This window comes from Punctularia strigosozonata (genome assembly GCF_000264995.1).
Source record: "Punctularia strigosozonata HHB-11173 SS5 unplaced genomic scaffold PUNSTscaffold_11, whole genome shotgun sequence".
NCBI lineage: Eukaryota > Fungi > Basidiomycota > Agaricomycetes > Corticiales > Punctulariaceae > Punctularia > Punctularia strigosozonata.
In genome coordinates this window covers 366,613-388,458 of record NW_006767443.1, presented here as the reverse complement: position 1 = coordinate 388,458, position 21,846 = coordinate 366,613, and the positions used below count along the sequence as shown (strand labels likewise).

The 21,846-nt window shown below is 57.2% G+C and overlaps 7 protein-coding genes across 7 annotated transcripts in view; 3 read left to right on the top strand and 4 right to left on the bottom strand.

The window, feature by feature from the left end:
* Window positions 1-463: 463 nt before the first annotated feature.
* Window positions 464-1,970, bottom strand: PUNSTDRAFT_136867 (uncharacterized protein; the record flags this gene model as incomplete). Its single annotated transcript, XM_007386478.1, has 6 exons — window positions 464-559; window positions 623-720; window positions 1,020-1,161; window positions 1,226-1,273; window positions 1,326-1,450; window positions 1,505-1,970. The coding sequence occupies 6 exons, from the start codon at window positions 1,968-1,970 to the stop codon at window positions 464-466; spliced, it is 975 nt and encodes a 324-aa protein (XP_007386540.1).
* Window positions 1,971-2,031: 61 nt separating this feature from the next.
* PUNSTDRAFT_121995 (L-serine ammonia-lyase) lies at window positions 2,032-5,701 on the top strand (the record flags this gene model as incomplete). The annotated part of the gene is made up of 22 exons (XM_007386477.1): window positions 2,032-2,094; window positions 2,662-2,701; window positions 2,770-2,858; window positions 2,916-2,938; window positions 3,004-3,033; window positions 3,097-3,274; window positions 3,330-3,353; window positions 3,406-3,454; window positions 3,514-3,523; window positions 3,578-3,615; window positions 3,663-3,865; window positions 3,939-4,010; window positions 4,068-4,195; window positions 4,253-4,505; window positions 4,568-4,738; window positions 4,801-4,830; window positions 4,886-4,958; window positions 5,015-5,059; window positions 5,118-5,218; window positions 5,285-5,440; window positions 5,500-5,508; window positions 5,564-5,701. 22 exons carry the CDS (start codon window positions 2,032-2,034, stop codon window positions 5,600-5,602), a joined length of 1,824 nt encoding a protein of 607 aa, XP_007386539.1. The 3' UTR covers window positions 5,603-5,701.
* A 415-nt stretch (window positions 5,702-6,116) lies between these two features.
* On the bottom strand, window positions 6,117-7,501 carry PUNSTDRAFT_90840 (uncharacterized protein). Its single transcript, XM_007386476.1, has 8 exons — window positions 7,390-7,501; window positions 7,283-7,322; window positions 7,166-7,217; window positions 7,032-7,114; window positions 6,851-6,960; window positions 6,746-6,797; window positions 6,561-6,686; window positions 6,117-6,491 (listed from the first exon to the last, which is right to left on the bottom strand). The coding sequence occupies exons 1-8, from the start codon at window positions 7,438-7,440 to the stop codon at window positions 6,379-6,381; spliced, it is 627 nt and encodes a 208-aa protein (XP_007386538.1). The 5' UTR covers window positions 7,441-7,501; the 3' UTR covers window positions 6,117-6,378.
* A 632-nt stretch (window positions 7,502-8,133) lies between these two features.
* PUNSTDRAFT_145434 (clathrin heavy chain 1) lies at window positions 8,134-13,817 on the bottom strand. The gene is made up of 9 exons (XM_007386475.1): window positions 13,694-13,817; window positions 13,448-13,613; window positions 12,937-13,385; window positions 12,402-12,884; window positions 9,139-12,345; window positions 8,910-9,086; window positions 8,446-8,852; window positions 8,323-8,386; window positions 8,134-8,267 (listed from the first exon to the last, which is right to left on the bottom strand). The coding sequence occupies exons 1-9, from the start codon at window positions 13,775-13,777 to the stop codon at window positions 8,241-8,243; spliced, it is 5,064 nt and encodes a 1,687-aa protein (XP_007386537.1). The 5' UTR covers window positions 13,778-13,817; the 3' UTR covers window positions 8,134-8,240.
* Window positions 13,818-14,565: 748 nt separating this feature from the next.
* Window positions 14,566-15,195, bottom strand: PUNSTDRAFT_73257 (uncharacterized protein; the record flags this gene model as incomplete). The annotated part of the gene is made up of 4 exons (XM_007386474.1): window positions 14,566-14,808; window positions 14,893-14,986; window positions 15,044-15,082; window positions 15,137-15,195. The coding sequence occupies 4 exons, from the start codon at window positions 15,193-15,195 to the stop codon at window positions 14,566-14,568; spliced, it is 435 nt and encodes a 144-aa protein (XP_007386536.1).
* Window positions 15,196-15,816: 621 nt separating this feature from the next.
* On the top strand, window positions 15,817-17,885 carry PUNSTDRAFT_73370 (uncharacterized protein; the record flags this gene model as incomplete). The annotated part of the gene is made up of 5 exons (XM_007386473.1): window positions 15,817-15,969; window positions 16,053-16,222; window positions 16,394-16,587; window positions 16,873-17,317; window positions 17,429-17,885. The coding sequence occupies 5 exons, from the start codon at window positions 15,817-15,819 to the stop codon at window positions 17,883-17,885; spliced, it is 1,419 nt and encodes a 472-aa protein (XP_007386535.1).
* Window positions 17,886-21,272: 3,387 nt separating this feature from the next.
* Window positions 21,273-21,846, top strand: part of PUNSTDRAFT_54365 (uncharacterized protein) — a 5,081-nt gene continuing 4,507 nt past the window's right edge. Inside the window, exons 1-3 of the mRNA XM_007386472.1 lie at window positions 21,273-21,337; window positions 21,535-21,626; window positions 21,755-21,831. Of these exons, the coding sequence (XP_007386534.1) occupies window positions 21,308-21,337; window positions 21,535-21,626; window positions 21,755-21,831 (199 nt within the window). The 5' untranslated portion in view covers window positions 21,273-21,307. The remainder of the gene's footprint in view (window positions 21,338-21,534; window positions 21,627-21,754; window positions 21,832-21,846) is intronic.

Here is a 21,846-nt window from a genome sequence, read left to right as displayed (position 1 = left end):
CGAGCGAGTCTGTAGAGCGCTCACCAACAGCATATACGCTCGCCCCGGAGGGCGATCGGAATTATTGAATGAGGTACCTATGCGTGTGACTGGTCGTCAGGCGTCGAAGGAAGGAAGAGAGAGAATACCGGGGCTCACCTGCGCACCGGTCTCGAGAGCTCCTGTGAGATGCGAGAGTCCGAAACAGCCGTTGGCTTCCCCCGAAGGGTACTAGTCCCCCAGGCCACGAAGAGGCCGGCTGCCGGATCGCCAGCGACAGGCACTGGCGATCCTATTCTGGGAGAAGCTTGTCCTTGAACTCCGGAGGGACCAAACCAGCGACCAAGGGACCAGGGGACCAGGAGGGCCAGTAGGACCAGAGGCAGCTGTAAAGGCTAAAAAGGGAACAAACGTCAGAACGCTAAGCGCGAAAAATCCAGTGTCCGTGCCACGACTATCTATTTATCTACGACCGTCTAAGAAGCTATCTAAGCCACTCTCCCCATTCCAACTCCATCCAACCCCCTTTTTTCGAGGCAGACGCGTGGACGTCGATCGAGCCCGGCGTCCCGAACTCGGCCTGCGATGGAGAAGACCGAGTAAGCAAGAGGCCGAAGGCGACACGTAGGAGCGAGAAACGTACCGAACATCCCGGCCTGCAAGCCGGCGCACCGACGTCGCCGAGGCAAATTGTTGGGTTGCTGGAGGAATCCCAGGCGATCGCGGCGTCCCGCTCTCGACCTAAGGATTAACTCAGGTGAGCAAGGCTCGAAGAAAGACGGGAGGGAGAAGCTAGCTTACCGGAAGTCCTCCAGCAACTGCGTCCCTCCTCTCCAAACCCGCGAAGGACACCCAAGTCGCATGAGGAAACACATCGCATGGGCATTTTCATCCACACATCGACGCGAACCTCACCAAACGGGAAGAATCGAGAAAGAACGGGCCGACGGCGCTCAAAGAGCGTCGCCGGTGTTCTCTCCCTCCTGTCCACGTCCGCCGCAACGACCCAGGGCCCAACCGGTTCGAAGACTCGGACACACTCCGCATCGGTTTCGTCTTCTGTGCTTCTGTGTCGGCGGCGTGCGGAAGATAGGGGATGGTGCCACCTCCTCCAGGGCCGACGCCGACGACGTCGACCCCTTCGAGCGCGTGGAGGGGCACGGTGCCTGTGAGACTCGCGCCCTAGTCCCAGGAGCCATCGGGCGCCGCCGCCGCGCACCCGAGGCCCCGCGAGGGCGTCTTAGACGCAGCCTCTCCTCGCCAGGGCTTTGATGACGAACATGTAGTACTCATCCTGACGATTACGGTGAGTCGACGACGAAGGGCAAGGATGCGAGCGGACGTACCCCGTATCTTGCCGCGTACCGATCCGCAACCTGCTCGGGGTGGAAGGAAACTCCGTGATCGATGAGGGCCTGGAGCTTAGCAAGCACCTCGGCTTCCTTCTCAAGCACTTGAACTTGAACTCGGTCTAGCAACGTTGGTTAGTACGGACATTAGCAAAACGAAACCTCAGCGGACGTACTAGAACCCCGCAGCAGACGCGTCATCCTCCGCAGCCTCCTTGAAGACGAAGGAAGCTTCGGAAGCGCGGGCAACCTGAGCTTGAAGTCGACCCTGGGAGCCCGCGCTGTGGAAGAGGTGGACGTCGGAGAAGCAGAGCGGTCTACCTTGCAGTCAACGGTGTGAGTATCTGCAACCGCCGCCGCCTCCCTCTTCCTGCGCAGCATGACGACGCTGACGCCCTCCAGCATGTGCAGAGAGCGCAGGTTGCTGAATCGCCATTCCGCACGTTCGAGGTCGTCGGCGTCGCCCTCAATGGTGCCGCTCATCAGACCGAGGATCCGATCCAAGGCGCGGGCTTCTTCGGAGATGGCGTCGGCCACTTCCTTCTCGTAGACGCGGTAGACATCTCCGAGCGCGGTGTAGTTTTTGGTGAACTCAAGGTACTCCATGCAAGGGCTGGTGAAGATCGCGAGTCCTGCGAGCATTCTAGATAGCTTGTAGATAGGTAGAGGTGTAAATAGGGGTAGATCTTTGGCAGCGGCGGTGATGGCTAGAACTAGAATGCTGGAGATCAGTGTGACCAGGATACTTAGCTTTTATGTGCTCGAGGTAGGTGCGGAAGCGCGGATGCGAATTATGCGCACTTCCGCACCTTCTCATTCCGTCGCGGGACACATTCAATATTTTCCGCGAAGGCATGCATAAGTATGCAAGTAAGCGTGTGTAGAGATCGCGGATGCTGTCGTTGTGTGTGGTATCAAAGGCAGTTCGCCCAACACTGCTTCTTGGTTGAGCGCGAGTCCGCGACGCGTTCCCCCTGGCTCAAATACATACATAACGAAGTTTGTCCGATTGGTCGACTGAAACTCCGGAGCCAACTCTCCGTGCCTGCTCAACGCATCCCATACCGAGTTCCGTCAGTTATTGTTGCTCGACAAAATACCATCCTCGCCGTGCTAGACGGCGTTTACGATGCTCGCCGCCCGACTTGGTCGACTCACGCGAACTCTACGCTCGCCATCCGTGCGACCCGCCACAACTCACCGATCTCCACGCGATATAAGGACGTACAGAGCGTCAAGAATCTTGCGAAAGGACGAGGCTCACGATGAGTCGGGGGCGCTGTTGCCCGATGACGAGCGCCCGCTGGACGAGCCCGAACGCGTTCTCCCCGAGCATGCCGTCATATCCACATTTGACCTGTTCAGTATAGGTGGTGAGTTAACATCGGCTCGTCATCTCGCAAGGCCACGAAACAGGGGAGTTAATACGGACGTCGTGAAGTGGGGCCAAGTAGTTCACATACCGTTGGTCCTATGCGGGCGGGGAAGATCTTCATCCAGGATCTGGAGCAACTTGGTTTACTCGACAAGGTATGCGCTTCTTCACTTGTCTAGGAGGCCGAGAATCGCGTCTTGACTGGTCGTTAGGTCCGGTCTGTCAAGATTACTTTGTGAGCCCCTTTACGAAAACGTGGCCGTCCATGATTGAATATTTGAACGTGATACGGTCGACCAGATACGGCTCTCTCGCGGCCACAGGAAAAGGGTGATTGGTCGCTTTTCGACCCTGTTCAAGCAAACGGCCAGTATGTTGACTCCGTGGTCATAGCCATCACACCCCGCAAGCTGTCCTTCTGGGTCTCGAAGGCTCGGATCCCGAAACCATCGACACCGGCACCATCCCCTCCCGCTACATGTCCATAATGAACGACAAGAGGCTCGTGCTAGGAGGAAAATATTCCATCCACTACGATATGGACAGGGATATGATATGGCGATGGGATCAGGTACGTCTACTCAGGTTATAGGCTGATGGAGCTAAATGCTACTTTCCCTTTGCAGGTATTGAAGACGCACCCCAATGGAGTATGTCAACATGCTAGGCTCGGGCTATCCATCTGACGATACGGGCCGGTAGATGCGGTTTTCCGTCTTCGACGAGAACGGCGATTTGCTCGCGACGAATGGTACGACACGATGTTGTATGCTCGCTGCTCCCCGCCACAACTAACTGGCTTTCCGATAGAGTATTTCAGGTGAGCGCAGAATTGTTGATGTTTGGGTATCACTTCATTCGCCTGCTTGACAAGCGTTGGGGGCGGATTCGTCGTCAACGAGAAGACTAAAGGTATTCTCCTCGCCTTTCGCGGTCATTCCGTTGCTCATCTTAATCAGTGGACGAGAACCTGTTTTACAAGGGTGTTGACAAGTCTTCCGTGCACGGTGCCCGGCTTCATCAACATACGACTGTCAACTCGCCGGATCCGGAGCACCAGTCCGCCCCAGGGGTGGTTAAGGCCGAGTTTCCGCCAGCAGACAAACCGCCCTACCCCTTCGCGACGGGAGATGGGTTGCTTGCACTCACCAGGGAGCACAACGTACGAACACTTTCATCTTTGAGTTCCGAGATGCATGCAGCTTAGCGACCCCGGTTCTGACATGGATATCCAGATGACGATCGCGCAGATCGTATACGACAACGAGTTGTACTTCGGGACGCCTCACGACCAGATTCACGAGAAGGTCCGTCGAATTTCCACTACATTACTCTTGCTCCTCCTCTCAAGAGCGGCAACGCAGTTGATGCGCATCTGGTCCGTGATGGACGAGTGTATCCGCACTGGCGTTTCCACGTCTTCCGCCACCCTTCCCGGCCGTCTTGGGCTCCGTAGGAGAGCACCAATGCTGTACAGGCGACTGATGAGAGGGTGCGACCACATCCTCATCATCCCTCGGCAATTGGCTAATCAATGAAGCGGGTTTAGATTCTATCCAGGACTCGTTGCGCCTGTGTCCTCGGCCCCGCGCATTGAGGCCAGCTCGGCTCCCGTCGGCCTGCTCGAAGGGAAAACTCCGGACCTGCCGCTCCCACTGCACCAAAGCCGGCTGTCTTCCGGCGGTACGCAAACTAAAGCGGGCGAAGCGCCGAAACACGCCACGGGTCGAGGACACCTCAGTCCCGCGAGGTCAACGAGGGTCGTCGGCGCCCTTGACCACGCCATGTTGCCGATGCCCCCTGTGAGTACCTCCTCTTTCCGTCTTTCCTGAGGACTGCGATGCTGAGAATGATGTGATGACAGCGCAAAACGGTCATTCCTGCGATGGACTTCCTGTCATGCTACGCAATCGCGGTGAATGAGGTCAACGCTTCCGGCGGGAGGATCGTCACGTCCCCCACCAACGGCGCTGCGGGCGTGATCCCGGCCGTACTCAAGTACATCGTGGAGTTCGTCACCGATGATCCCGAGAAGGTATGCGTTGCCCATTTTTTACGCGGCCTATGCCTGTCTATGACTGATGGTGGTGGATACAGGCAATACAAACGTTCCTGCTAACCGCTGCGGTACGTCATGGGCTACTTACACAGTGCAGCTATGGGATATCTAACATCATCGCAGGCTGTCGGAATGCTATTCAAGCGGGGGAGCACCATATCAGCAGCCGAAGGCGGATGCCAAGCAGAAGTCGGAGGTTCGCGCCCGATTCAAATGCTCGCCGTGGCACGTATCACTCACGATTAAATGCAGTCGCTTGTTCCATGGCCAGTGCGGGCTTTGCTGCGTGCATGGGAGGTACGTGCGTTTCTGTTCATCGTTCCTTATGCACGCCGACGAGCTAGCTGTCTTATAGCATCACCCGAGACGGTTCTGCAAGCTGCCGAGATCGGGATCGAACACAACCTCGGTTTAACGTGCGATCCCATTGATGGCCTGGTCCAAGTGCCGTGCATCGTGCGTGTGCCAACTAACATCGGTCTTCGCTGTCCAACGCTGCATATTCTGACCAAAGTGGTGCAGGAACGGAATTCGCTCGGGGCCGTGAAGGCGGTGACGGCTGCTCAGCTTGCTATGGCTAGCGATGGCGTGTATAGCGTCACCTTGGACGAGGCGATCGCGGCTATGCGATTGACTGCAGCCGACATGTCGGTGAAATATAAAGAAACCTCCCTCTCAGTATGTACTGGTACCTCTTGATCGAACCTGTGATATACTGATTGTTTTGGGATGATCAGGGGCTTGCAGTAAGTATATACCCGTGTTACCAGCCTGCGGGGAACTTGCTGACCTTGATACCAGACAACCGTCAAAATACCGTTGACCGTACCTGCGTGCTAATGCATAGATACTAAGTATCAATTATCGTCTCAGATAGGATGTGACCGGCTATAGACCGTATTGACCTGATAGACATAGAATATAGATAACATGGACCGCTGGATGACTGCTGCTTTCCCTACCGTGATGTTTTGCGTTTTGTAGAGTTGGGGCTCTGCTGTCCCACTTTGCATGCAAGTGCTATCTCGCATTTGGCCAGCAGTCTGCGCAAGGGAATGAAGAACGGAGTGCCCACAAGCACATATGCCTGCCACTGACTCACGTCGAGGTTCGCTCAGATCGAGGAGATGGATCGTCTGGAGCACCCCCGAGTCCTCGAGCTCGTAGACGGCGCCCGGCAAGCGCTCGCAATATGCGCGGATGAACACATCCGCAACGAGGTCGTGATATCCTCCCGGAACGTTCGTTGAGTCCTCTTGTACCAGCACTCTCCGGCGCAGCAGATGGAGTCCGAGACGCCCCATTTCCATAGCCATAGTACCCAATAAGATACAGGATAATACATGAGAGTGATGCGAGTATGGGATGCGCAAGGAAAACTACGAGACAGCGGCATGCAGATTGGAGGCGGCAGATGGTACGGGAGTAAACGGCATGAACCATAACCAAGGAAAAACAAGGCACGAGAAGGAAGAAAATGATAGATAGTCCGTAAAATGACGAGTAGTGTAGTCCGAGCGTTTATTGTTGACGAGAGAGACGGAAAGGTGCCGTCCAGTGTGAGTCGCGCCATATAAGGGTATAGACGAGATTGAGGAGCCTGGTGTGGAGGGCGACTACATGATGATGCAGCCGCCGCCTGACGTGCTTTTGGGCCGAGTGGCTAACGATACGCGTGCCGCTTCGTAGAAAACCTCGTTAACGCCACGGTTGTGCTTGGAGGAGCATTCTGAGAGCAATATGATGAGCGTTGTTGAAGAGGAAGGAGGAAGCAATAAGAGGGTGTCTGGTTGCTCACCTAGGTATCGCGACGCTCGTATTCGCCTCGCCACAGCCAAGCCCTCCTCGTACTGGACCGTGTGCGTCCCATAACGCGCCAGACGTTCTGCAACGCCGCGATCCTCTCGTAAATCGCATTTCAACGCTGACCGACGCGTTAGTCTCGGGAGTTCACCCGTAAATCATCAGATTGTCTGCACACACCCACAAGGACCAGCTTCACGCCCGGACAATATTCTAGGATCTCGTCTATCCACTGCGTGAAACGTCAGCTGTCTGCGGATCGTGAAGGGCGATGATTTAGCTCACCTTGGCCTCTACGTTATCTAATGACACCGGGTTGTCTACCGAGAAGCATATCATGACGACGTGCGTTTCCGCATAACTGAGCGATCGTAGCCGGTCGAATTCTTCCTGACCTGGATGAGCAGGCGCGTGGCATGTCAATATATCGTATCTATGTGTATGACGGGGGATGACAAGGACGTACCGGCCGTATCCCATAAGCTAAGTTCAACCAGCTGATCATCCACATAAAGGTCGTGCACGTAGTTCTCGAACACCGTAGGTTCACTGTTTGGCTAAGTAAATCGCAGCGCCCGACACAAGCAGCAGGGGGCTCACTAGATCTGCGTGAAGAATCCGCGTGTGAAGACGTTGAGGAGTGAGGTCTTCCCTGTCAGCAAACGCGCCATTTAGTACGCACCATCCCGCTAACAAAAGTCATAGGAGAACGCTCACCGCAGGCACCGTCGCCGCACACGACCACCTTGCGCTGTATCTGAGCCACAAAACACGCGTGTGAGCTCTCGAATCGAGTCGGCGAACCGTGCAGGTATGACGCGCACAGGTCTACGGCCAAGGCCTGAACTTCCAGATGGGGCGCCACACAAAGGCATGGTTGACCGAGCTGTCGCCAACAGCCAAGGGGGTAGAGGACTGTTATCGAGTGCTGCTTCGTCGAGGGGCGTGCAGAGAGAATCTCAGAGCAGAGCAACGTGCAGCAGCGGCGGGTGTGGAAGACCTTGAGAAAGTCGGGGGGTGGCTGAGGCCGCGCCTTCCGCCCGCCCGCCCGCTCCGGAGCGCTTCCGACCAAAGGGTTGCACAGGTTGAAGCCCGCTAAAAGGTTACTTGCGGTTTCTCTACTCGTCATTCGCCCGATCATCTAAATCTAGGGCGTTCAACGACGTCAACATCAACAAAGATGCAGAGTAAGGGCGATCAGGGTGTTCTAGACATGCACGTCGGTAGACATGAGGCATGGATGGGACAACATGCCGACCAACCAGCAAACCTTACCAGCGATAGTCATCACGGCGTCATTCCATTCATGCGTAGCAAGTTCGTCCAACGAGCATAGTGACACAAGGCAAAATCTTTGTCGATGCGAAGCCAAAGCTACGCGGTCCAGCAATCGGTGAAACCAATCTATGTAGTTGCTGACACCGATAACGGTGGCAATTCGTCTCAAACATGGCTAACTGGAACTTATATATCACCGGCTGACGAATACCAACAGGCGTCGCCGAAGACTGCCGTCGGTTTGAACACGATTCGTGGTGGTCAATCTGGCGTGGACGAGGATCTTGAGAGAGATAAACAAGGAAATCCATTAGCAGCTAGCCACAGTGCATACGGTCGATATTAACAGTCCATCATGTACAGATAAACGAAAGCTCCATCCTCCGTCGATCAGCCCTCAGAAACCAGGCATCCCAGTCATCATCTGGGCCGCAGCAGTCAGCAAGAGTCTACTTGAGGCCGAACTAGGTGAGACTTACCGGCATCATGCCATTCGGGGCGCCGTTCGCTAGAGGCATAGGTGGAGGCGCCTGCCCTGTGAACCTGGAACGAGGTGATGTCAGCGACGAATGCAGCACGTTCCCAATCGAGAGCACCCTTACCCGCCCTGCGTCAACAACAACCTGTTGCCGAACCCGCCCGGGTTGATTATCGGCGCATCCGCCTCCTGCTGCTCCTTCTTCGTCTCCTTCGTCGCGAGCTCCTTCACCTGCTTCTCCAATGCCGCAACCTTGTCCACAAGCGCACGCTGCACCTGTATCTTGTACGGCATGTAGAAGTCGTTGAGTGCGTGCTGCCATGAGAGCTCCTCGACGAGGTCTGAGCGCAGGAGATCGAAGCAAATGAAGAGCGTCGCCGCGAAGCACTCCTTGTTGCCTATGTCGACGAAGTAGGACAGCAGGTCCTCCGCGACCTCTTGCGAGGCGGACGTGGCAGCGGTAACCATCGCGTCCTTGTACAGCTTGTCCTGCTTTGACAGCGCGATCGACTCGTCCCACTTCGAGTTTTTCTATGGGCAAGTTCGTCAGCCTGCGGCGAGGCGGGATGAGGGTCACAGAGCACAGACCTTGTACAAGTGGGCGGCCAGTCGTCGGAACTCCAGAAGCTCGTGCTTCTCTAGCCGCCGGGCAAGACCGATGTTATCGAAGTTGTCAAAGCTATCGATGGAGTCGCGTAGTGTCTTGTAGTCCTCCTCTTCGATGAGCAAGTCGTTGTAGGCATCGTTGACGGCCTCGATATTGAGCTGAGACACGCGGTGAGCTGATTTTTTTGAACAAAACACAAGTGTCACTTACGTGTTGTACGGCGATGAGATAAGGGCGGATGAGCGGAATGTGGTCGATTTGTCGGAAGGTGCGGACGACGCGAGCGTGGTCTATCCTTGGAATGAGCACGGAGAGGAGGTCGGTCAAGAGCGTCGGCTGCTCCTGAAGGTAAAACGAAACAGCCTTGTAGTAGATCTCGACATTCGCGACGCGGACGATGACGTCCTTGAATTGATTGTGCTCCCAGGCGTCGGCCGAGCGCTCGATCATCGCCAGCGCAGCGTTGTCAAACTCGTCGTATTTGATGTACAAGAAGACGAGCTCGGGCCAGAGGTGCGCGCGCTCGGCGGCCTTGATGACCTTCGGGATGTTGATGCGCGAGACGAACAACTTGAGGTGCTCCATCAGCTTCTCCGGCCTGTACTTGCTGTACAGGATCGCGAGCTCGGTGAAGATGCCCATGTGCGCGCGCTCCAGGCTGAGGGCTGCCTCCAAGAGGGCGAGCACCTCATCGAAGTGGCCTTTGCGCTCGTAAGACGTGACCAGGGCGGGGAGCTCCTCGGCGTGAACGACTATGTTGAGACCGCAAATTTGCGCGAGACGGAACTCGGCCTTCTCCATGCACGCCGCGTGCACTTGCTTCCATACCTGGGTGTTGCCGGCCTTGCGCGCGCTCTCGACGGCAGCCTGGTTCTCGCCGAGGTAGATGAGCGTCGTCGCGAGCCGGGCCCAGTTCGAGATGCTGGTGAACAGCAGCTTGGCGGCCTGATATAGCTCGTCCTCGAAGCACTTCTCGCCGACCTCGAGAATGTCCGCGACGTTGGTCATGCTCAAGAAGTCCTCCATGTCGTGCAGGCGATCAGTCTTGGCGTACGCGTACGCGAGCTCTGTATCGATCTTGGGCTCGCGGAGCGTCTTGCGGGCCATCTGCAGGAAGCGAACGAGGTCGTCGTACTTGCCGGCGTGGCTAGCGATCTCGATGACCTCAAGGAAGTTCGAGGGGTCCTGCGCCTTGATGTAGGAGTCGATCGCGTCCTTCACCCGAAGACCATCCAACTGCGCCTTCGCAAGCCGGCTCCACACCTCAGGCTGGTTGACCTTCGTAGCGTAATCCAACGCGCGGTCGATGGAGACGATGTGTTCGACAAGTACGTTCATCGCCATGACATGTTGCTCGTACTTCTTGTAGATCGTCAGAGCTTCTTCGTACAGGCCGTGGTCGGTCGCGATCTTGGCGATCTCGGCGACATCGTAGTTCTGCAACTTTTGGATGTAACCAACGACCTTGCCCTTGTCCGCGCGGATGGCGGTAAGGAGGAGCAAGTTCTGGAGGTTCTTGTTGTCGCTGAAGGGTGAGGGCTCGATGATAATCTTCTCCAAAAGCTCGATGAGCTCAAGCGGGAGGTCAGCCGACAGGAACGCCTTGACAGTGACGGAGACATCGTCGGGGTCGGTGCACTCAGGTATCGCAGTTGCGACGATTTGATCGATGAGGGCGCGGCGATGGATGTTGTCGGGTGTGAGGACCTGCGCCCAAAGCTCGGGTTGACGACGCTTCACTAGGTAGCGAGCCTGCTGCTTGAACATAGAGTTCTCGTTGGTGATCGCGATGAGCTCATCGTCGCAGAAGCCCTTGGCGTACGCGATGTACGCGAGGTAAGGGTCGCGAGCCTCGCAGAACTTGCCGACGACGAGGGGCTCGTAGAGATTGTTCTCCTTCAGGAAGGACTCGGGGTTGTTGTTGCTGTCGATGTAAATCTTCGCGAGCGCGTTGTAGACAGCAGGGTCCTGGCTGCCAGCCTGGACACGGGCTTCAAGCCACGGGAGGATCAATTTCAGACGGTTCCGGGTCTCGACCTCTTGAACAAGTTCGTCGATGGGGAAATTGCCGGTCACCGACGCCAGGAGACTCTTGATCGTCGTTTCGTCGCAATCCACGTCCAAAAGGCCACCGATAACCTGGGGAGTCCTAGCAGAGTTGACGCGCTGAACGTATACCTCGATAAAGCTGGTGAGCCCGTTCTGGTAGAGGTAAAGAACCAAGTCGTGGACAAAGTCGAAGCGGTCGCAGACGATGATGAGCGGCAGCTGGTCGGAGAGCTTGACCTCCTTGAGGAAGTTCTTGACCTTCTCCGGGTTGTAGTAGTTGCTCTCGCGGCAGATGCGCTCGACCTCGCGGATCTGGCCCGTACGGCAAGCGGCCTGGATGTACTTGAAGTGAACCTCGGGGTCTTGGCTGAGGTTGACGATAGAGCCGAGGTAGTAGTAGAGACCCTCGAAGCTCTTGAAGCTTTCGAACATCTCGATGAGTTTGACAGGGCCAAGGATATCCGAGTACTTTGTCGCGATCTGTATGACGATCTGGAGATTCTGGCGGATGTTGACCCGCAGCATCTCCTGCATACAGGCCATCGACTGCTCTGTCGTGAGGCGGCTGAAGTAATCCACGAGCCACTCGGGCTGAAGGGCATTCGTGTGGACGACCGCGCGCTTGATGTCGGCGATGTCCTCATAGTGCTCCAACGCCCGTTGCAGAAGGCCAGCGCGCTCGCAAAGGTTGGCGATGCGGGGGCGGTCGTAGTGCGTGAACATCTCGTTGCCGAGGATAGCGTCCGCGACCTGAGGAGCGTGCAGGAGGTTCATCTCGAGGAGTCGGGTCTGGAGGTGACCCTGCTCCGGCTTGTTGTCCTTCAGCGCGTCCAGGAGGAATGAAGTCGCGGGCTGGATCATGTTCTGCGCCATGAAGATGTCCACGACGCGCTCGACGTCTACCAACGGGCCCGAGTCGTCGTTCACGAGCTGCATCGCAAATTCCGCTCCCTTGTCCGGGTTCGTGCGCATGATGTGCTGCAACAGGCTGACGTAGTCCGGCTGGTATCCGACCTTCTTGGAGTAGAGGACGATCTTGTCCGTCTGCCCTGTCTCGGCGAAGCAGGCGATGACCTTGTTGGGAACGTTCGCGCGGAGGTAGACGCTCAGAGCGAGGGTCATGTCGTGGAGGCGGACGATGTCACCAAGTTCCTCGCTGCAAGTGAGCTTGTTCTCCTTCAGCCACTTCTCGAGAAGCTGCTTCCTGCCTTGCTGAAGCACGGGGCGCGCGAGTTCGAGCGACTCAAGGTGGTTAAGTTCGCCCTTCTCTAGCAGAATGCCAAAGTACTGCAGGATCGGAGAGAGGCCGCCTGGCGGAGTAGGTGCAGACTTGAAGGACTCGATCACCTGCGCCGTGCGCAGGATACCCTGGACGAAAGATTGCGTCAGTGACGTCCATACATAAATTAACAACGTTCACATACCCGAGGTGAGTTCGCGGCGACCTTGGCCGCCTCCCCAAACTGGCCACTCGCGAAGAGCTGCTGGTATTGCTTAATGTACAAGTCATCCGCACCAGGCAGGTTGGCTCGGCTCGCCAGCTTGAACGCGAGCTCCGTGTTGTTCAAAGTGGTCAGGATGTACGGGATGATGGTGTTCTCGTCGACATTGACGCTCAACACCTGGCCCTTCCTGTTCACGCCAATGATACCGTTCGTCGCCTCGTGCTCAGCCGTGACGAAGATCGTCTCGCCGGAGATACGGTTCATATAAATGCAGGCGCCGGACTCTAGGTCATAGAGATGGATGAAGCCGAACTTGGTGACAAGGTAGACGATGCCGTGTTTCTTCGAGACCTGCATTGCGACCGGGAAGTCGTTGGTCGCCTCCGGAGGGAAGTAGACATCCACGGCCTTCTTGGCGAAAGGTGGGTCGGGGGCCTGGTGGTCGATCTCCACGATATGTAGCTGAAAGCGAGATCAGACGGAATAAACGGTGGATCACGATAGGAAAGCTAACCTTCGCGCCTTGTGCGGTCCGAACCGAGAACGTGAAGAGCTTCGTGGGCTTCGTGTGCCCGTCCAGCTTCACCTCCGCGAATGCAGCGGCATGACCCTCGATCGGCTGGCTGACGCCCCTCTCCCTGCTGTACAGCTGCATCGCGCCCTTCACCTTGAACGCGCTCGGATTCGTGGTGTTTCCCGAGATGCCGACCAGAACGAGCCACTTCTCGTCGTCGGTGGTGCGGTAGTTGATGATCTGCGCGCCGGCAAGGGTCGGGTGACGGTCGAAGATCTTCTGGGGCGGGGAGGTGGCGTCGGAGATGGACCAATGGTAGACGGACGAGTCGGTGACCATGCCGATGGCCGAGTCAGATATCCACTTCCAGAAGACGATGTCCTCGTTGTTGACGTGCGACTTGACCTTTTGCTTCGTCTCGATGTTGAAAACCTGGAGCGTCCGGCCAGCTGCGCGTAGTTGATGTTTCAGTTCGCCCTGCGTCTCTGAGAGCGAGTGCTAGAGCACGTACCCTTCAACGCCAGGATCTTTTGATGAGGGTGCATAATGGCAGAGTCCGCCGTGATGGGCCGACGTAGCACATTGTTCGCGTCGGCCAGGTCGATGATCACGACCTGGTTCTGCCCATTCAACTGCTCCCGCACACAGATGAAGTGGTCGGACTCGAGCGTCAACGTCTGCAAGACAGGTCATCGTCAGCCGTCGAGAATGCGCGCCCGCAGCGGTACAGGTTGGCAATGACGCGTTGGCTACTGACCTGGAAGGATATCGAGGCCGGCTGGACGCCAAGGCTGGAGAGCTGTACATGTTCACAAAACGCTATCGGTTTTGAGGCGTCCATGGTCGTAAAGGGTGGCAGCCAAGCAGATGAAACTGCGGCTGGGGGAGGACAGAGGTGGGCGGAGGAAGGTGATGGACTTTCGTGTCCGAAAAGGGAAGCCAACACTGCGCCTCCGCGCCATCGCGGCAAGCTGCGCTTTGACGCTCGCTTGCGACGGGTAACGACTGACGTACAGAATCGCGTTTGCGAACGCAAGTAGGACACACATTACGGGCACCAGAGAGTAAACTACATGGTACAGTCGCAGATATCACCTAAGTCTAATCCTGGTCAAGAGCAAGCGCCTGCTCGATGTCGTCCACCTCCAACACGACGCTTTCCGGTGGAGGGCTACCGTAGACAAACCCCTGCACAACGATAGCTGTTACGTAGCAATGCATTGAGTAACGAGACCACAGAACGGAGCAGGTCTGACAGACCTAGATCGATCGACAGCTGGAAGATGGAGCACACCTTGAACTGCAATGGAGAGTGCTGCAGGAAGAAGTAGACAGTCCTATAGAAGATGATAGAAAGCCGGCGAGTGAGACTTCGGGAAGCTATGCTGGAACGTCTAAGGGCTTACTTGAACGCGTCTCCGCCTACCCATCCGAGTAGGGTAGTGACTCTAAACCCATACAGCGAACGCTGCTTGTAATTGCTGTTCGCGACTGTCAGCGATCGCAGTCACGAGCGCAATGGCAACTATGGCGGTACGAACCTAATCAACTGCGGTATAGGCAGTGTACTCTCCAAGCCAAGAGCGAAGAAACCGAGTATGGATATGAATATCTCCGAGCGGCCGAATATCAGGAAAAGGATGGCCGAGCACAAGCTACGACATAACGAAGAACGGTGATCGGTAAGTCGGCGTTCATTAAGCCCAGTCCGACGAGCTCGGATCGAAGGGGGACTGACATGTAACCAGCCAGGAACTCGACGTAGCGAGAATAGGTCGGCCACTGCCAGAACCCAAAGGGCCGCGTCGACATCCCGATGTTCTCGGGACTAATGGCGGGACGGAAGCGGATGCAGATGTACAACAAGGCAAGCTGTGGGACGAACGCGGAAGATCAGCAAACGGTGTCAGAAGGTGACGGCATGAGCGCAGGAGCGTCGCTCCGGTGAGTACGGACTTGTGCCAGGATCATGAGTATGGATTGCACGAGGAGAGCCAACTCGAACCGGTTGCCGAGCCAGAAGAAACAGCGTGTTATGTTCGCTATGAGCCTGTGAAGATACGGCTCAGCCTCGGTGATACGTGTTGCAAACTTTGCTCCGACGTACAGAATAGCGCACACGTCGCGAGAGAAGCCTGTCGAGTCCCTAGGACAGTATCAGAACACTGCGCGGAAGAGCGAACTGGCAACGCAAACACACTTCTTCCTAACCATGGACACGCCTTGGTCTACGTAGACCAGAGGAGGCGCAACCGCCATACTGGCGAAATCAATGCTCGCGCTTGAGTATTCAGACGAGATGCCGAGGGGTTGATGCAGTACCCTACCGAGGCCAGCGTAGATATCCAGGAAGCAACCATGGTGAGAGAGAAGGACTAAGATTGAAGTGCACAGTTCCAAGACCCCAAGCCTATGTAGGTAGCCAAACGAGATTCAAAGACGTAGACAGAGTAACCTCGAGCGTCATGCACCTGCGGCGACACGAGCGCGCCGGCGCCATCAGTGAATGAAGGCGCCAAGTCACGTTCTCCGGCAATGAAATGGTGCCCGCAGATTTTTCCTCCTCGTGTCGTTGTGCCATCGACTTCGACATCTCTCCCTTGTTCCTCTCTCTCTCTTGCGGTTTCCCTCAGTTCACCGGGCTCACTCGCTTATCTGTAACATAAGGTGCGACACGAATCTTAGCCTCGTGTCTTCATGATGATCCTCAGATGACGAGTCTGAGCCGCGTGTGGTTGAGGTTTCCTCTTCCCCTGGTTTTGACGATAACATCTTTAATTACCATTCATGCATTCCTGAAACGCAATCTTCGCTTTCTGATGTCCGTATATCAAGCCGGTGTGCTAACGACACGTCATCATCTTCTAGGTTGTAACATTCATGGCACCGAATGTCGAGGATGACTGGTCAGATTCGGACGAGGAGATATCGACCGACGTCGAGACGGACGTCCTGCTAGGCGTCCCAGATGGACCTCTCGCGTCCTCCTCGGACATCTTGGATGTCGCGGTGTCCCGCATAGGCGGCACTCCCGTATGTAGTACCCACCTGTACCATCGCTCGCCATCCGTGGAATTCACGCATGCTTTTCCGGAAACCGCGTTTGCGATTCAAAGGCCTTCCTGCTCGCGCGTGAACCACCGATCTCTTCGAGCGAATGTGCGAACTGCAAGCAGCCGATGCAACTGCTCGTCCAGATGTGGTGCCCGTTCGAGGATAGCCCGATGGACCGCGCGATCTACGTTTGGGGATGCGCCAACCCAGGCTGCCAGCGCAAGGAGGGCAGGTGAGCAAACGCAATCGCCTCTCGGTGTGTGATACACCCGACCGGGACGCCGCTCCGTTGGTCCTGACCATGCGTCCTTCCCGTTTTTGTTTCACCTCCACTTCGGCACGCCCGTATCCGAAAATCACGACCGGCCCCCGTCCTCGTTCCGCCTCTCCGCCCCGGAATCAGCGTGCGAGCCTGGCGTGGCCTTCGTTTCAATGCACCCTACGCGGCGAAGCTCGAGAAGAAGCTGGCGCGCAGGCGCGAGCGCGAGCGCAGGAAGGAGGAAGAGCGCGCCGCTGCCGAAGCGAAGAAGGCGCAGGCCAAAGCCTCTGCGAAAGCGAACCCGTTCTCCGTGAGTCAGATTAAATACCACCCCCTTCGTGCGAACCATCGGCGCAGTGCGTCAGTGGGTCGCCTCGGATTCTGCAACGACGATTAGACTCGGTCGTCCGATCTATTGTTTCTCTGCCGTGCGGCTTCTTCGGCTTTGGATGAAATGGGTGTCCCGCCACATCACGTCGCTATCTGTGTTTGCCTTTTCGCTGATTTCTCTTTCCCGACGTATTGTCCCTGTTGATATATATTGTCCGGATGAATGGACATTTTACTTATGCGAGGCTTCTGATAGATGAAGGGCCCCGGAGGCGCCACCCCCTTCGGCGCAGGCTTCGGTGGACTGGGCGACCAGCTCTTCGGCTCGTCCGCGCCTCCCCCGTCTTCCACTCAAGCGCCCGATGAAGTAGACGAAAGGGGCTCAGACTCCGAAGAAGAAGAGTCTTCCTCCGAGCCCGAGCCCGAAGACGAGTCCGAGTCCGGCGAATCCGAGCTCGTGACGGCTATGGCGGGCGCGACGCTCGACACCTCCCCGTGGGCCGCCGCGCCGGCCTATCCCGCGCAATATCTCTCCACCACTGCCGAGTACCTCCCGCCGCCGCCGAAGGCGAAGCTCCCCGCCGGAGTGAGCGTCGACGACCCGGACGCGGAGAGCGGGAAGGGAAAAGGAGGCGGCGGGGAGTGGGGGCTGGAGGGGTACGAGAACTCGATGGAGCTCGACCACGTGTTCGAGCGATTCACCAAGCGGGCGGGGTACGCGGGTGAGCAATGCGTGAGGTGGGTGTGTAACATCGCGGGGGCTCGCGATCTGCACTGCTGCTCAAGCAGTCGACTCGAATCGCTGACGGAGGTTTTCCCCCCCCCTTCCTTGCTGCCGATTGTATACAGATATGACCTCAAGGGCACGCCGCTGCCGTACGCGGCCGACGACGTGTTCCGCAAGCTTTTCCCCGACCCTTCCGTGAACCCGACGCCGGGCACGGCCGTCTCCGTCACCCGTGCCGCATTCAACAACACCCCCGCCGCAGCGCGGCGGACGTACTCGCCCGCGAGCGTACCTCCCTGCCCGGCGTGCGGTGGCGCACGCGTGTTCGAGTGCCAGCTGATGCCGAACCTCATCAACGTCCTCCGCCCGAAGATGGCCGGGCCCGAGCGCCCGCCCGCAGCAGCGGACGGGGAGGCGAGGCGGAAGGAGGTCGAGGCGGCGCTGAAGACGGGGATCGGGATGGAGTGGGGGACGTGCATGGTGTTCTCGTGCGAGCGTGACTGCTGCGTCGGCCAGGGCGGGAAAGACGAGAAGGAGGCCTGGAGGGAGGAAGTCGTGCTCGTGCAGTGGGACGATTGAGGACCTTGGATCGATCGCGCTGCGTTCGATATTCAAATCTCTCCTTCGCGACGAAGACTAATTGTATCACCGAGAATTGTTGTATTCAAAAGATGCTCACGATGGTTGAATATTCGTGTGCGCAGGGCACGTAGCGATACACCGGATCCACAGGTTTCTCAGTTCCTCCCTTATCTCCTCGATGCTTTATTTAAGAATCAAGATACCCTGACGAACTTTTTAAGATCTAGACGTAAGCATGGATGGTCACTGGTGATATCGTCCACACACAAAATCCAGATCGGGACATCGCACTGCACCGGGGGCTCGACCGCTCGTCTCGACTGCGTTTGCACGCGCTGCTCGACTGCATGCTCGTGAGCTTCGGCGCCGCTGAGCTCCAATCGAAGCCATGCGCGGCGGTAGGGATTTCTGGGCGAAAGCACCGCCACACGCACCGTACCAAGATGGAGGATACGACCGAGCGGCCGGAACCCTGCGTCACGCCGTGGGTGTGGGATATATGACTAGCGGACTTGCTGTTCGAACCCTCGAGGGCTCCAGGGGGAGAAGACCTGCCCAGCGAGCAAGATCACGACGAGACGAACACGGTGAAGAGTTGCGGGGTACCCATACTTTTTCATGGCCACTCTCCAGCAACCGCACTGGAGAGACAATGAAATATATGAACGTGTAAAGGACAGCTTGTATGTCCGCGTCGTGTTCCGATCGATGATCATCTGATTGAGTGGCGAACGAAGCATCGACTGGGCGCAGTGGTTGGGGAAGTGGCAAACAGTCTCTCCTAGTTGGTCCAAAAAAGGAATTCGGTGCAGATTTGCACGAGCCCGAGGATGAATAGTGAGGCAGAAACAAGGTGTTTCGCGTGGGTCATCGGCCAACAGGGAGTGTTGGTGTTTCAGCGAAGTCGAAGCAGCTGTAAGCAGGCGCAGGACACTGCCCGACGTCCGGGTTTCACAGACTAAGGGTAGCGTGAGTATGTGGTGAGTGGACGCACGGGCGCTCTGATAGCTCGGCAGGACTGCCTTACAGGACTGACAAAAATAACCTTTCCTTGCATAGTATCCAGCGGAATTCTCGTGACTGTTTGCAATGCGTCCGGCCGGCTATGGTATAGCGCGGCGCGCGTTGTCAAAAAGCGGTGAGGAGTAGAGCGCAGCCGATGACGCCTCAGGCAGCTCGGGATCAACGACAGCAACGACGCCCGCCGCGTTCCAAAGTCGGACGGGGGCGGTGTATCAACCGTGACGATATTTCGTCGTGCATAACATTCGACGCAATGCATATGCCAGGGCTCGTCAGCCTAGGCCCATTGGCGATGACACGCCCTCTACACCGCGTTTTTTTCGTCCTGCTGTGGGGGGGTATTGTAAAAAAACAAACATCGGGGCAGGGAGAACGCGCGGATCCGGGGGACTTACACGCTAGAAATTTCCTTTACCGTGTCTCTCCCCCCGCTTTTTTCCGTTTAAACCCGCATACCCCGCTCCGCGTTCTTGAACGAGCGGGGGGGGGGAAGGTTGTGTTCCGCTGTTGATCGACCAACGCGTACGCGGTGACGATGACAAGATCGCGAAGTGCCGCTGCGCGTGCCAGCCAGGCTTTGGCCACGTGCGCGCGTGGGGCGCCCTTGGTCAGATTTGACGCTAGAACTTCAATAAGAGAGCTGGAGTAAGGAGAAGGCAGTTGGAGACAACACGAGCGATGATGCGGAGGCAGCAGCAAGACGACGGAGCGGTATAAGTAATTTTGTTTTGTTGAGATGCCGGTGGAAAAGACACGAACGACGAGGAGAGGGACTGAGATAACCTATCGTCAACCGCCAGCTCGAGCGCCCGGGCAGTATTTTTTTATTAGCGCTTGATCGCATTATATAGGGCGCGCAGAGCTACATATCTCTGGGATTGCCATTGCGAAATATCGGTATCGGTCGCTATCTCGGGGTCTTTTTTTGGATAGATTATGTTGTCGAAGCGCGGTGAAGGTTTTTCGTTTTTATCATTATTAAAGAACGTTAACGGAGAGCGCGGTAAGGTTCGGGGAGCGCTGCGCGGTAGGCGGGTGGGCGGTGGGCTGGCGGTCGCGAGTTGTCCAGATTCTGGATACATGGATGGTCGTGCATTGGCAGCCGCCGGCTTTTGGGTCGACGCTCCCGTGACAGTCACCGCGCGTGCCGCAGGGATCCATGAGGGCTGAGTCGGTAGATCGCAGTAAGGGTAAGTGTATTCAGTTATGGGAGGTGTCGTCATGAGGACGCTAGCGGGCGCGGACAGGGGATTGATCAGCAACCGTGAGACGGGGCTCGAGATGTGGGGGGGGCGACAACGAGCTACAACACGGTCTGTTCTGGTGTTGATCGTCGTAGTCATCCCTGATGACAGAGAGAGAGATAGCGTGCATATCGGGCGGACGGGGAGGAATGCATTGCATTGGCGTGTTTAGAGGGCGGGGATCTGCAAGGGATGTGCGGGCCGGTGACGAGTCCACTCTTGAGTCTCGGTGAATGAAAGCGCTCAGCTGGGCCGACAAACGAGCCGACCTCTCGGCCCTGAGCAGCACAGCCATCGAGGCAGACTGATCGCGATCTCCATGTTGCCTTTTTCGGACGTGTATCTCCGCGATAGGCGGAGATCGGGAGTTGGGCGGGCGTCCGTTTTGAACGCCGGCGGGAAGAGGCGAAGTTCAAGAGACCCGCGCGTTCGTGCACGGTGCGCTGGGACCGTGTGTGGGTTAGGTAGGTAGGGGTAGTGCAGTTCGATCGGGAGAACACAGAATGGTAGGCAAGAGCCAGGGAGCGCTGGGGATCTGGGCTATCAATCTCATCTTGCTTGGTTTACACTGCAACGGTCGGTATTATCGCAGCATCAAGGACGAAGAGAGGGGGAGGTGCACAGCTTGGTTTTGCTTGCGCAATCGAGATTCATGCCCCCTCGGCGGCGCTCATAAGGAAGGGCAGACGTGCGCATCGTCGACAGGAGGAGCTGAACCCGACACCTCGGCCGCGTCACGCAGCTGGGGCTGATTCACAACCGACACGCCAGAAGTGGTTTACCGTCCCGAAAACGGCAACTACAGGCGAAAGCCCGTAATCGCAAATCACGAATCGTTGCGCCACGGACACCGCACCGCACCCCCCCTCCCTCCCACCCACTTGGGATTCTCTCCCGTCCGGCCCCACTCCAACGGGTTCCAAGGATCTCTTCCAAGGGCAGGCGCCTTGCCGTTTCGCGTTCGCCCCATCCGGCACCTGATCCCGGCTCGGCTTCATCTTTAGCTCAAGCTTCCGTCGCTCATCTACGAGTACGCCGACGCCCCCCCCCTCCGCCCTCTCGCCCTCCACCCGATCCTTCGCCCCTTCCCCCATCCACCCGCCGGCCTCTAGCCACACCACACCCAAATCAGCCCAGCGTTTATATCCCGCGATGATATATACCGCGTCCGACGACCCGTCCGTGAGTGTCGCACCTTCCCTCTCCCCTCCCCTCCCCACCTACCTCCCCCGGCCCGTTTGGTCCTTCCCCTACCCCCTTCATCCCGTGACCTATCCCTTCGTCCCCCTCCTCCCCCTCCGTCGATTGCTCCATTCGGGCATCATCCTCCTTCGCGCGCGCGATACAGACTAAACTAACTCATGTCCGCCCCTCCGAAGCGCGACAACAACCCCGCGTCCGGCAGCGGCGAGGGTGCCGCCAAGAAGCGCCGGCGCGGCGCCAATCGACTCTCCTGTGCTGAATGCCGCCGGTGCGTAGTAGTGCCTGAGTGTCCCCCGCCCTCCCCGCACCCATCCTCCCCCGCATTTCGCTCCCATCCGTTTGGTGCTTGGCGCGTGGATCTGTGCTGATGACGTCGTGTTACGATGTTGACCGCAGGCTGAAGCTTCGGTGCGATCGCAGCGTGCCGTGCTCGTCGTGCGTCAAGCGTGGCTGCTCCGCGATATGTCCAGACGGTGAGGCATAGCCAA

What these genes read in the sequence shown, in the direction of transcription:
- PUNSTDRAFT_90840 (XM_007386476.1), bottom strand. Translation starts at nt 7,440, where the DNA reads ATGCCTTTGTGTGGCGCCCCATCTGGAAGTTCAGGCCTTGGCCGTAGA. An exon ending in CAGGCCTTGGCCGTAGACCT is followed by an intron (nt 7,323 to 7,389) that starts GTGCGCGTCATA and finishes TTTGTGGCTCAG; the next exon opens with ATACAGCGCAAGGTGGTCGT. An exon ending in GGATTCTTCACGCAGATCTA is followed by an intron (nt 7,115 to 7,165) that starts GTGAGCCCCCTG and finishes TTAGCCAAACAG; the next exon opens with TGAACCTACGGTGTTCGAGA.
- PUNSTDRAFT_145434 (XM_007386475.1), bottom strand. Translation starts at nt 13,777, where the DNA reads ATGGACGCCTCAAAACCGATAGCGTTTTGTGAACATGTACAGCTCTCC. An exon ending in CGGCCTCGATATCCTTCCAG is followed by an intron (nt 13,614 to 13,693) that starts GTCAGTAGCCAA and finishes CCTGTCTTGCAG; the next exon opens with ACGTTGACGCTCGAGTCCGA. An exon ending in TTGTTGTTGACGCAGGGCGG is followed by an intron (nt 8,387 to 8,445) that starts GTAAGGGTGCTC and finishes ACCTCGTTCCAG; the next exon opens with GTTCACAGGGCAGGCGCCTC.